Below are 13,195 nucleotides of genomic sequence, written 5' to 3'. Positions count from 1 at the left end.
GTACCCAGGAGCACACTAAGTACCTTTTATCAATTTGATCAATGGTAGGTTGTGAAAGTTGTCTAAAAGAGCAACTAGGATTGCAGGAATGCAAGGGCTTAGCAGTAGAAAGGTCAAAAGTAATTGAAGAATTTGAAGCTTTGTGAGAGGATCTCGAATCTGTACTGTGCAGTGAACTTTCATAACCCTTACTGAAAGAATCACTATGTATTATCATTAGACTCAACTGAGAAGTTAGGTTAGGGTAAGCAACCGGGAAGGTACAAACCAGAATTACTGTCTCTAAGAGAGAACACACTGAACTTCTGATATTTCACAAATGAAGGTAGAAATGTCAAAAGCTTTTGAAACTCACCACTATTAAAACTTGGCTGGTTAAGGGAATAAACTAACAGTGCTGGAATGTCATAATTGTTGTCATCCCCACTAAATTCAACTACTAGTCTTCCTTGGATTTTCAAATGAACTAAAAGTAAGGTTCCTTTTGTGCTTTGAACTTTTAACTTGATCAACGAACATTGAAACAAACTTTTCCATGACAATGACCATGAGACAAATGTACTTCTCACAATGAAGACCAAGTCACAGCATTGACCTTGATACAAGACAAAAAGAGAATGAGGATCATGATATCTATGAAACAAGTCACTTGAACAATCAATGTAGCAATTGCTAACAATATAAAGGAAGATGTCTTAAAATGCAATAATATTCTAACAATCTGGAATACATCTTTATTAAACTGTAATGAGAGAGAAATAGATATCAAAGAGACTGGCATGTCAGTACTGGGCTCTTTACCTTTTACCACTACAATGTGTCAGTTGTAGGGAAGGAAATGAGACATTTTTTCAATAATAAAAAATAACTACTGGTAGATGTTGATTAAATCGAGCTTCTAGACGAAGCAATATGGAAATCAGGGGAGGTTCGTAAAAAATAATAAAATATAATGAGCTACTTTGATAACTACTGTGAGCAATACAAACATGTAACTACCCCATTTTAGGATGGGATATTTTTGGTATTTAGTCAGTGAACCAAATAGTGAAAATGTATAGATTTATCCATTAAAAATACACTTTTGTTCTTTTTAGAAAACTGCTAAATAATCATGAATAAAAAAGGTATCTAACTTTATCCTTACAAAACTAGAATTAATATTTTTAACCTAACACATAAATGAAGAACAAATGAATAATGAAATACATATTTTGAAGAAAATATTTTATTATAATGATAAAATCAAAGCTAAATATAACAACATAATATACTATAGATCAGAAGGTAGGCTTATATTTCTTAGCCTCTACAATCAAATGATGCGAATTAACAATATCACCTTTGATGTTCAAATGCTGGAATGCTTGGTGACTCAGGATACGATTGAAGGTGTGATGAGCTGTAATTAGGGCTTCAAGAGCTCTCTGCAACACCACTGTTCCAGTACGGAAGTTAGAAAAGCACTGCATTACTTCATTATTGAGACGTTCAACAGATTTTCTCCATGTTGATGAAAAGGATTTGACCAGAGGAACAATTTTTTCTGAAATTAGCATGTAAAACTATAAGAGTGGGTAAATGCATTAACAAAAAGTTATAAACTGCATTACTATCTATGCTGTATATACAGTATATAACAAAAAAAAATATTTCTAGTATTACTAACTTTCATAATCCTTCAGGGCTTCAACATTGTTGTTTGAAATGAGGTGATCTGTTTCCCGGACAAATGTTAACATGCCTCCAAAATGTGGTGCCAAAACCTCCTCAATGTACTCTGCTGTTCGTTGTCCTAATAATTCTTTCAATCGTTCACATTCACGGCTATCCTCTCGTGTTTTTTCCTAAGAATATGTTTAAAAAATAAGATGAGAAATTACAGTATTTAAATGCCATTTACTACATGTTCACCTTTTAAAAAGCCCCATAGATCTACAATAAAACTTGATACAGTACTGTAAATATTTCTTGTGCTATCCTGGAAAGAAGGTTTTAAATAGCAACTTAAAGCATTCAGATATTCGCTAGTTATCATCCTAGTTCAATTGTCCCTTTGATACAAAGGGTAATTGATTTGTTTTGATCTGAAACCATCTAATAGAAAAATAAAATGATCTTGATATGCCAAGATGAAAATTATCCAATATTCATACCTGTCTGGAATTTTACCATTTGATATTGATATCCACTTGACCAGATTTCAATGTTAAATACTTTAATTTACTGCAAGTTCAAAGTACAATAAAAGGCACTTTATACTGTAGGTAGTAGGTTGGTTAAAGCACCAATCTCTCCCTTCTCAATATACTGTTATAGGATACTTCAAGGACTTGTCACACAAATTAGATATGGGTGTTTTCTTTACCTATATATACACCAAATAGTCTAACATATTCCTTGTACATTTTTATCTTTCCTCACACGTATAGCAAGACTAAGTATACTACAGTAAATATTACAGTCTCACAAAAGTAGGAAGCTCTTATTATTACTAATAGCTAAGCTATAGCCTTAGTTGGAAAAGCAGGATGATATAAGCCCAAGGGTTCCAACAAGGAAGAATAGCCCAGTGAGGAGAGGAAATATGAAAATAAATAAAATACAAGAGAAGTAATAAACAATGAAAATAACATATTTTAAGAACAGTAGTAACATTAAAACAGATATCAAGTGGCTATTTGTCTTCATGGTATTGATAGAAGAGATTTTTCAGCTATGGCAAACAGTTCTTCTAGAAAGACACTAATCAAGTGTTTAGTTTTGGATAGTGCTATGGCCTCTGTAGCAAACCCTTTCACTGTTTTGACTTTGAGTTCTCTTGTTTGAGAGTAAACTTAAGCACATCTTGTATCAACTTGCTCTTCTCATTGTTTTTTTTTTTTTACACATGGGACAGTCTTAATAGAAGGGCCAACAATTTAAGAGAGTTTCCTTTTACTTAATCTCTATCTATGATTTTCATATTTAAAACCACTACTACTACTCTTTTTCTGCATACTGTACTGTATAGTAATGTTCATAGCGTTATTTCTATATCTTTTATCTCTCTTTGACACTGGGTTACTTTCCTTTTTGGACCCGCCAGGTCTTTTCTTAGCATCATTATTGAATTTTTAAGTAATAGATCGCAGAGTTGTTGTTGATGGGCACCACAGTGAGTAGAGGAATGATATATGTGATGTTCCTCAGGGCCAGTCTTCTTGACCCATTACTTTTCATACTATATACACATAACATGTGGTTTGGCCTAGAAAACAAGATTGTTGCATATGCAGATGATGCTACTCTATTTAAATCAATTCCATATCCCGAAGCTAGATCTGGGGTTGCTGAATCCCTTAATAGAGATCTAGTTAAAATAAGTGTTTTGTTGTAAATCAAGGGGCATGAAGTTGAATCCTAACAAAACTCAAAGTATGATTGTAAGTAGGTCCAGGACAGTGGCTCCTCAACATCTGGATCTCAGCATTGATATGTTTCCTTAACTCTGTACAACTCTATTAAAATTTTAGGTGTAATTCTTGATGGAAAATTTACTTTCGAGAAAAAACATTAGGTCTGTCTCTTCCTCGATTGCATAAAAAATTGCCTTATTGAGAAAGTCTTTTAAGATTTCCAGTGATGAATCTATTCTGAAGAAGCATTTTATTTCTTTCATTCTACCTTGTTTTGAGTATTGCTCTCCTGTCTAGTCTTCAGCTGCTGATTCTCCTCTTAATTTGTTGGACAGGAACTTCCGGTCTGTTAAATATCTAGATTCTGATCTAAATATTAATCTCTGGCACTGTCGTTCAATTAGTTTGTTATGCATGTTACAATAGATTTTTTCTAATTCTGAGTATCCTTTGCATTCAGACCTTCCCGGACAGTACTAGCCTGTTCGTAATACAGTACTAGGTATGCAGTTCCTTCTAATAGTCATCCTTTCTCCATCATGAGGTTCAATACTACTCAGTATTCTGGGAGTTTAATCCAGCTGTGACCAAGTTGTGGAATGATCTTCCTAATCGGGTAGTTGAATAGATAGAACTTCAAAAGTTCAAACTTACAGCAAATGTTTTCATGTTGAATAGGCTAAAATAAGTCTCTTTTTAATAGTTTATATATGAAAGATCTATTTTAATGTTACTGTTCTTAGAATATTTTATTTTAATTGTTCATTACTTCTCATATTGTTTATTTATTTCCTTATATCCTTCCCTCACTGGGCTATTATTCCCTGTTGGTGCCCTTGGGCTTACAGCATCCTGCTTTTCCAACTAGGGTTGTAGCTTAGCTAATAATAATCATAATAATATTGATAATAATAGAATACATTTTTGTAATTCTAAACTACTTTCATTTACTAACACAAGAGGTGCATAAAGCAAAATATAGACAGTACAGTCAGCCCTCAATATTCACGGGTTCTACCTTTGCAGGTTCGGTCATCAGAAATACAGAGAATATTTAACCTATTAAATGGAGAATCACGCATTTGCAGTCTCACAACAGGTACTCTCGTGGCCCAACAATTTTAAATCGAGCATGTTCCTTCAGGGGCGTAGTAGAGTTTTACAAGTGGGGGCCTAAAGTTTGAAAGGGAATTAATGGTGGGGGTTTTGGGGGGCTTCTTGCAAAATTTTTTTTGTGAATAAATACCCTTAGATGTGATTTTCTAACATCTGACAAAAGATTGCAGCAACAATGAAATCATAGGTTTATGTGACAAATTACAATTTGTACACAACGACCATTATGAAATATAGGTAGGCCTACTTGATGAATTTGCCAAAAACATATTGACGATGTCGATTCTTTCCTATAATCTCATTTGCAATATCAATCAAATGAAGGATATTGATTTTCTAAGACTAGTATGATTTTTACTTATGATTTAGTAACGCAAAACTATCATTTGTTCTTCAGTTCTAATTTTATCTTTAAATTTTTAACAGTTTTCATATATATAATTTCTAGTTTACAGAAGACAGTTATCTAATGTTTTAATTGATATTTATGTTATTTGTCTTTGGTTTTAAAGTATGATGATAAGGTATAAAGATAAAAAAACTCACAAACATAAAAGTACTCCACAGATTTTGTAATACTGCAATAGTCATATAAAAATCAAGGTTTCTAAAATGCCTTTTTGGGCTCAAGCCATGACTTCCTGATGGAAGGTTCCTTTTGGTAGCTTCCTTGGGTATATTAACTACAAGGATATTCCCAGAGAATTAAACCACAGGTTATCACAGAATTCTTACTTCTGGTGCGAGTATCCTAAAGGTTTCCCTTTAAGACATCGTATATCAACAGGGGACGCATGTATTAACACGCCACATAGCTATCTGCACCCCATATAGAGTTAACACTTCGATATGGAAAGGTGGAGAATAACTGGGGAGCCGTTCCACAGTTACACTCGTCCGTGGCTACTTTTGGTACTCGAAACGTAAACAAACGGGCGCCATTGCTAAATGACGTCACGTCCGTCCTCATCCTTCTGCTTGTAGCTACCTTGCATAGACGGATTTCCCCCTTGTGCGATTTTTATCGACTTGCATCTTCATTATGTCGCTACCTTCGGCCTCGCCTTCTTCTGGAAAGTTGAGTACCAGGTCCCAGTATTGTTTAAATAAGCTCTGGCCGTAAAGTAACTTATACTTTTTGTAATATTTCGTGTTTTGTGGTGGAGCTGTGCTGCTACCGGACACGCCATTTTATGGCGTCGCTGTTCTCTTGCATGCCTTATTTAGCTAGTCAGAACAGCTTATTCCGGCCTCTTAACTAATTGATATTGTTAGTTATTTAGTCTTCATAGCTAGGAACTTCATATATCGTGTTTTAACGCTCTATTATCCGGTCATCGTTTGACCCCATACTAGATTGCTAGCTTAGCCCCTAGGCCAGATTGCCTAGCACCTGTGTTCATGCATGATATATTCCAGTGATCCTAGGTTAAGTTATGAAGATAGTGGCATTATTTATCATACTGTTTACTGTGATGCAAGTGTTTTTCACCTTCAGGGACCATATAGGGGACCGGTTTGATTGCGTACCTTTCTAACCTAACCTAAATGTAGGAACCCCTATATGCTCCCTTCATCGCCTGCCTACGGGCATTCCCTCTGTGCGGCCATGCTCCCCCTTCTATATAGGGGAATCGTGTCCATAATCAGAGTAATTATCGCTTCTCGGTCTACCCTAAGGGAATGATCCCCCCTTAGGGTTGCGACCGAGAAAGAGGAACGGCCCTGTCCTTCCTCAGTTGCTTATGGTTAGGTTACTTACCCTTCCATGCAACTTGCGATGTGTCTTTCAGCCTACCTAGCTTGGGATTTAACACTCCTTATCTAGGTTAGGCCCTTGGGGGGGGGGGGGGCTAGTTCTGCACTGTTATAGTTTGAGACGGTACTCCTGCACCGTTCTCATTCTGGTTACCTACCCTAGGCTAGGGAGCGTCCTCCCTTCCTTGGTCGCCATTATTGTACAGAGCCTCCCCTATGGAAGACCCCTCTTCTTCTCCCTCCCCACCTATCCCTTGGTGTAGACTAGCCTATACATATCTGTCCCTAGTCCTACAACTCCTCCTTAGGGTGGAGTGATAGGGCTATCTTGATCTCCTGTTGAGCAGGCCGCTCTGGTACATATACCCTTCATAGCATCCTATGGGGTTAGCCACTGGCAGCGATTTGTCCAACAGGGGTTCCCCCCTCTTGAGTGTACCCTAACCCTCCCTTGGGTTACCCTGGCACAAGCCGACTGCCGGCCCCCTGCCATTGGATGATAGGACCCACTCCTATCATGGGTACACTCCCTCAGGTGGGATGCCAGAGGGGTATGTGATCTTACCCCTCCAATCCCTCCTTATCTGTCTCTCTATCTATCCTGGTGCCGGTCCCTTGCCGACTCTACTGCCGGCGATACCGCCCTCCCTTTGGTGACACACTCATGAGATACCCTCCCTCCCCTAAGTCGCCAGCCTTCCGTGTGCCGGAGGGCTTCCGCCTTCCGTCGGCATGCAACCGATGGCCCACCCCTCTATTACCTAGTTTCGGTTGTCCGACCTTCGGGCCGACCTTCGGGCCGACCTTCGGGCCGGCCTCCGGCGTGCCGGCATTGATTGCCGGCGGTCTGGGTATTCTAGCAAATTCTGCCTTACCTCATGAACAGATCACCAAGCCGTCAGCCTTTGGCTGCCGGAGCCGCCGCTGTGCCGGCGGCCGCCAAGTCGGTATTATGCTTAGATCCTCAATGTGTCTGCTTTAATGCCTTACACCCTGCTGGAGCGGCCTCCGTCGTTCCGCCGGTCTGCCGGCGCCCTCCGGAAGCACCAAGGGACTTGCACCCCTTCTACTATCTGTCGACTACATGCCGACAGCCCTACACTGCAGCCAGATGGCTTGGCCACTCCGATAGATAGGTATTGTCTTACCATTCTACTAGTGGCTGTGCTGTCTTCTTGCATACCACAAATTTCCAGCATACTCTGTGTGTCTTAGCACGGTTGGTTGCCAGAACCTAGATCTATACGGGGTCTCCTACTATCCCTTTAACCCAAGGGTCTGAGTGGTCTCAGCCCCTGATACACCTCGCAGGCAATCTCTGCTAGAACTTGGCTTCTACCCACCACGGGGATCCATGAGGATTTCCGTTTTGTGTCCCTCGGTCACAAATGAGATTGCCTATTGATAAGGTTACGGTAACCAACTGGGCGGGATTCACAAGTATGTGTCTATCTACTTCCTTTTCCCGCTCCTCTCCTCAACATTACAATATTCATGAATTATTTAATGTTAAGTGAAAGTTTAACTACTTAAAATTTAACTTTAGAGTAATGTAAGTCATTCTTATGCCTTCCATATACTCATGATCTCTTTCTTTTACAGGAGGAGTATATGAAGTGTGACCACAACTTCTGTGGAGTGAAGCGCCTGGACTTCTACGGGCACAAGGCGTGTCGGACCCACGCCCCCTGCGCCGCCAAGAAAGGCGACCTGAAATATTGGGACCCGCAGCACTGTACAGTCTGCAAGAGTCGTCTGGTCGAAGCGTTCGACGATCCTCCTTCAGCGGAGGTAAAGGACAACGCTCGAGAGAAGCTACGCAAGTGGGTGCGTGGCTTCCAGAAGAACGCCACCGGACCGTATCTCGCTACCGAAGATTTGAGGGCCTTGCTATTCCCGAAGGCATCAAAAGACTCAGTGGTCCCTAGTGATCAGATTCCTACCGTCCAGATAGTGGTGGAACCTGATGTGGTCATGGCTCAGTCCATGCACGAGTGCCGTTTAGATTCCGACAACGTGGAACATATGTCGGAAGTGTCGGAGACTACGGAGAGAAACCTCATGGGCGAGGAGCTCGACTATGAGGAAGATCAGGTGGAATACCCTGATTCGGAGCATGAGGTCGCCCCCGCTTCTACCCCTGCACCAACTCCTACACCGACTGAGGAATCACTTCCTTCAACATCCGCTACCCCGGACCCCATCCCATCTAGCACTCAGGAGATCTTCAAGATGCTTGAAGCTCTCATGGATAAGAAACTTCGCGAGACTCATGAGTTTTTCAAGTCCAATATCGGAAGTTCTAAGCAACCAAAAAAGATTTCGGTTAAGGACCTCCCTGCCTGCTCGGATACTAACCCATGGAGGTATGCCGAGCACATGCCGATCACCATGGGCAAGATCTTCATCAGTGAGAAGGTCGGCTCGATCGCGTTGGAAGAAGTGGAGTTCTTCCCGAACTTTGAGGCGTACCCGGACTGTTACGTCCGACTCAGGTCCGAACCCGCCTCTAAAGAAGAGACCGAACCGAAGGAGGTTATTGTGTTCGATCTCTCGAAGGCCCAGGCTATGCTAGCCAACGCGGTGAAAAGTAGGGGCTTCACCAATTCAAAAATGCCGGCGCTTAGTAAGAAGCACCCGACCTTCGTCGCACCAGACAATGCGACCTTCCCCTTTCTTGAAAAGGCCTTCACTGCGGTACAGAAAGCAGTGGAAGAAGAGAAACCTTGCCCTGTACTGGAAGAGTGCAGGCCCTTCTTCCTGACCACTCCCCCTGATGATAGGCACTGGAAACACGTCCAGTCGACCTTCATAGTGGGGAAGCTAGAGCCTGACGTTGCTGGTCGTCAGTTTAACGAGTACCTCCCAAAACTCAACGATCACCTCCTTCGTAGGGAACATGATACGAAGGAAAGGCTTGCCGCATCTATGTCCCTCCAGGTACAGCTTGAAGTCATGGCCGGTGACACTAGGGTCCCAGACTTCTACATGGTCCTTGCCAAAACACATCTGGCAACGGTCGTGAAGGATCTGTACAGCTTCACTAGGGCTCGTAGAGCCTGTCGTGAATTCGTGTTCGCAAGTGCTACAGTGAGACACGAACCCCGGAAGCTGATTTCCTCCAACATCTGGGGTAAACACCTCTTTCCCTCCTCCCTAGTGAAAGAGATCACCGACAAAGCCGCCACGGAGAACAGGAACCTTCTCCATAAATGGGGCATGTCGAAGAAAAGGAAATCCTCTCAGGACGACGGCCCTCAACCTAAGAGGAAACCCACGAAGCCAAAAACCCAGCAACGTCAACAGAGACGGCAGTTTCCGGGATCCGCTACTCCCCAAGTGGCAGCTCAGCCACAACAGACCTTTCAGCTGGTCACCCAACCGGTCCTGTCACAGTCACTGGTCTTCACCCCTGCATTTGAGCAGCAATCCACTACCTTTCGTCCCAAAGGTAGAGGCTCAAGCAGAGGCTCAGGCAGAGATGCGTCTCGCCGTCCCTCCAGAGGCAGAGGAGGAAGGGGAGCTAGCGGCCGAGGTAGTAAACCCTCGGGAAGCCAGAAGCAATGAAGTGCTTCCGGTGGGAGGAAGACTCCGCCAATTCCAGGATCGTTGGACCTTCGATCCCTGGGCACACAGCATCGTCAAGAAGGGACTAGGCTGGAGCTGGACTCAACCACCCCCAACCTTCCAGCAATTCTTCCAACGATCAACCCCCCTTCTGGAAGAATATGTCCTAGAACTCTTGAACAAGAAGGTGATAAGGAGGGTAAAGTCAACCAGGTTCCAAGGGAGACTGTTTTGCGTCCCCAAGAAGGACTCCGACAAACTCAGAGTCATTCTAGACTTATCCCCCTTCAACAAGTTCATCGCGAACAACAAGTTCAAGATGCCGACTCTTCAACAAATACGGACCCTTCTGCCTCAAGGGTCCAACACGGTCTCGATAGACCTGGCGGATGCCTACTGGCACGTTCCAATGAACCATCACGCTTCCTCCTACCTAGGATTTCGACTCCAAAGGAAAAGCTACGCTTTCAGGGCCATGCCCTTCGGGCTCAACGTGGCCCCACGGATCTTCACCAAGCTGGCAGACGCCATCGTTCAACAGCTCTGCCTCCGTGGCGTCCAGGTGATGGCCTACCTAGACAATTGGCTGGTCTGGGCGACATCGCCCGAAGATTGTGTACGATCCTGCAACAAAGTCACCCAGTTCCTAGAACACCTGGGATTCAAGATAAACACCAAGAAATCTCGCCTCTCTCCAGCTCAGAAGTTCCAATGGTTAGGAATCCATTGGGATCTTCAGTCACACCGCCTTTCCATCCCCCAGAAGAAAAGGAAGGAAATAGCAGGGTCTGTCAAAAAACTGCTGAAATCCAAAAGGATCTCAAGACGACAGCAGGAACAAGTTCTAGGCTCTCTACAGTTCGCCTCTGTGACAAACCCAGTGCTTCGGGCACAGCTAAAGGATGCCGCGGGAGTCTGGAGACGTTCTGCATCCATCGCTCGAAGAGACCTCAAGAGACGGCTCCCAAACAGACTTTGGTTACTCTTAAAGCCGTGGTCGGAAGCAAAGGCCCTGAAAAGGTCCATTCCTCTTCAACACCCACCTCCATCACTCAACATCCACACGGACGCTTCGCTGGAGGGTTGGGGAGGTCATTCCCACCAACAACAGGCTCAAGGGACATGGTCTCCCCTATTCAAGACGTTTCACATCAACATCTTGGAGGCCATGGCGGTCCTTCTCACTCTGAAGAAACTCTCTCCGCCTCCCTCGATCCACATTCGTCTAACTCTGGACAACTCGGTGGTAGTCAGATGTCTCAATCGTCAGGGCTCGAGATCGCCCCAGATAAATCAGGTGCTTCTCCCAATCTTCCGACTGGCAGAAAAGAAGAAATGGCACCTGTCTGCAGTTCACCTACAAGGATTCCGCAACGTGACGGCGGACGCTCTATCTCGGACAAGCCCGATAGAGTCGGAATGGTCTCTATACGCAAGATCGTTCTCCTTCATCTCTCGCCAAGTCCCGGAACTTCAGATCGATTTCTTCGCAACGAGCGACAACAATCAACTTCCTTGTTATGTGGCCCCGTACGAGGACCCCAAGGCAGAAGCAGTGGATGCCATGTCACTGGATTGGAACAGATGGTCCAGGATATACCTGTTCCCTCCCACCAACCTTCTGCTGAAAGTTCTCTCCAAACTGAGAACCTTCAAAGGGACAGCGGCCCTAGTGGCTCCCAAGTGGCCCCGGAGCAATTGGTACCCCCTGGTCCTGGAGCTGCAGCCCAAGCTGATCCCCCTCCCGGGCCCAGTTCTCTCTCAGCAAGTACAGAAGTCGACTGTCTTCGCTTCATCACTGAAAGTCAGGGACCTTCATCTCATGATTTTCTCTCCCTAGCCGCGAAGAAAAGATTTGGGATCTCGAAGAAAAGTCTAGACTTCCTTGAGGAATACAAGACCGAATCCACACGACGGCAATACGAATCATCCTGGAGAAAGTGGGCCTCATTCGTCAAAGCAAAAAACCCTACGGAAATCACCATTGATTTTTGCATGTCCTTCTTCATTCACCTTCATGGACAAGGCCTAGCAGCCAACACGATTTCTACCTGCAAATAGGCTTTGACTAGACCACTACTGTACGCCTTCCAGATTGATCTGTCCAGCAATATCTTCAATAAACTACCAAAGGCATGCGCTCGTCTACGCCCAGCACCTCCGCCAAAACCTATCTCCTGGTCCCTGGACAAGGTGCTCCATTTTGCCTCCAACTTGGACAACGATTCGTGCCCTCTCAAGGATCTGACTCAAAAAGTTATATTCCTTTTTGCTCTCGCCTCGGGAGCCCGAGTCAGTGAAATAGTGGCATTATCAAGAGACGAGGGTCATATCCTGTTTACAGACTCAGGAGAACTTACCCTCTTCCCTGATCCAACGTTTCTCGCGAAAAACGAATTACCCACCAAGAGATGGGGCCCCTGGAGAATCTGCCCACAAGGAAGATGTCTCTCTATGTCCAGTAGAGAGCCTCAAGGTCTATCTTCGAAGAACTTCAGACTTTGGTGGAGGCCAACTCTTCAAAGGAGAAACATCGGGTAGCGACCTGTCACTGAAACAACTAAGAGCGAAAATCACCTACTTCATTCGCAGAGCAGATCCTGACAGTACACCTGCAGATCACGATCCTAGAAAAGTCGCATCCTCTCTGAATTTCTTCCAGAGTATGGATTTCGAAAGCCTCAAGAGCTTCACAGGATGGAAATCTTCGCGCGTTTTCTTCAAGTACTACGCGAAGCAAGTGCATGAAGTCAAACATTTCGTGGTAGCCGCAGGTAGTGTTATGAAACCTGCAGTTTAACTCTGCATAGAACAGCGAGTTACTTGGGACTTTAACTCTACGGGTGCCTGTGTTGACCCTCGTGTGATACATAGCGATTTCAGGACACTTAGTGTTTCTAATAGACTGTTCTTTACAAGGTGAAATGTCATAGACTTCACATGAGTGCCACATGCCTAGGGCATGATGTGTTTTTCCTTTTTAAAGACTGACGTTCCTCTGGAACTTGTGCTTTCTAATAATTTGATATTTCTTTCAGATTCAAGATTGAAGTCTTCTAATTTCTATGTACATTATTTTTTATTATTGTAAATTAACTTTACATCCCTTATTGCATTTATTATTACTATAACCTGCAATTGTGAAATAAAATGTCTATTTTATTACTTGTGCGTCTCTCTTCGCTCCTATTTACACTATGAAATACATGGATGTCATAGTTTCATTTACCCCTTTCTTTGAAATGAGAAGAATAATATGTTTTGTCTGTATTATATACTCACCTATGCTGTGTAATATTCCTAATTGAATACTTACTTATGCCATACCTTCGAGACCAGATCGTTCTCTAACCATG

At 43.3% G+C, this 13,195-nt stretch overlaps 1 protein-coding gene across 3 annotated transcripts in view; it reads right to left on the bottom strand.

Moving 5' to 3' along the window:
- Nucleotides 1–1,212: 1,212 nt before the first annotated feature.
- Vps52 (vacuolar protein sorting 52) overlaps nucleotides 1,213–13,195 on the bottom strand; it is a 341,955-nt gene continuing 329,972 nt past the window's right edge. For all 3 annotated transcript variants that reach the window (XM_068346101.1, XM_068346099.1, XM_068346100.1), the window contains exons 13-14: nucleotides 1,670–1,847; nucleotides 1,213–1,546 (exon numbers count right to left, since the gene is read on the bottom strand). In XM_068346101.1, the coding sequence (XP_068202202.1) occupies nucleotides 1,281–1,546; nucleotides 1,670–1,847 (444 nt within the window). In that variant the 3' untranslated portion in view covers nucleotides 1,213–1,280. The remainder of the gene's footprint in view (nucleotides 1,547–1,669; nucleotides 1,848–13,195) is intronic.

The sequence above is a fragment of the Palaemon carinicauda genome, chromosome 22 (assembly GCF_036898095.1).
Source record: "Palaemon carinicauda isolate YSFRI2023 chromosome 22, ASM3689809v2, whole genome shotgun sequence".
NCBI classification, from domain to species: domain Eukaryota; kingdom Metazoa; phylum Arthropoda; class Malacostraca; order Decapoda; family Palaemonidae; genus Palaemon; species Palaemon carinicauda.
This window is presented reverse-complemented; position numbering and strand designations above follow the sequence as displayed.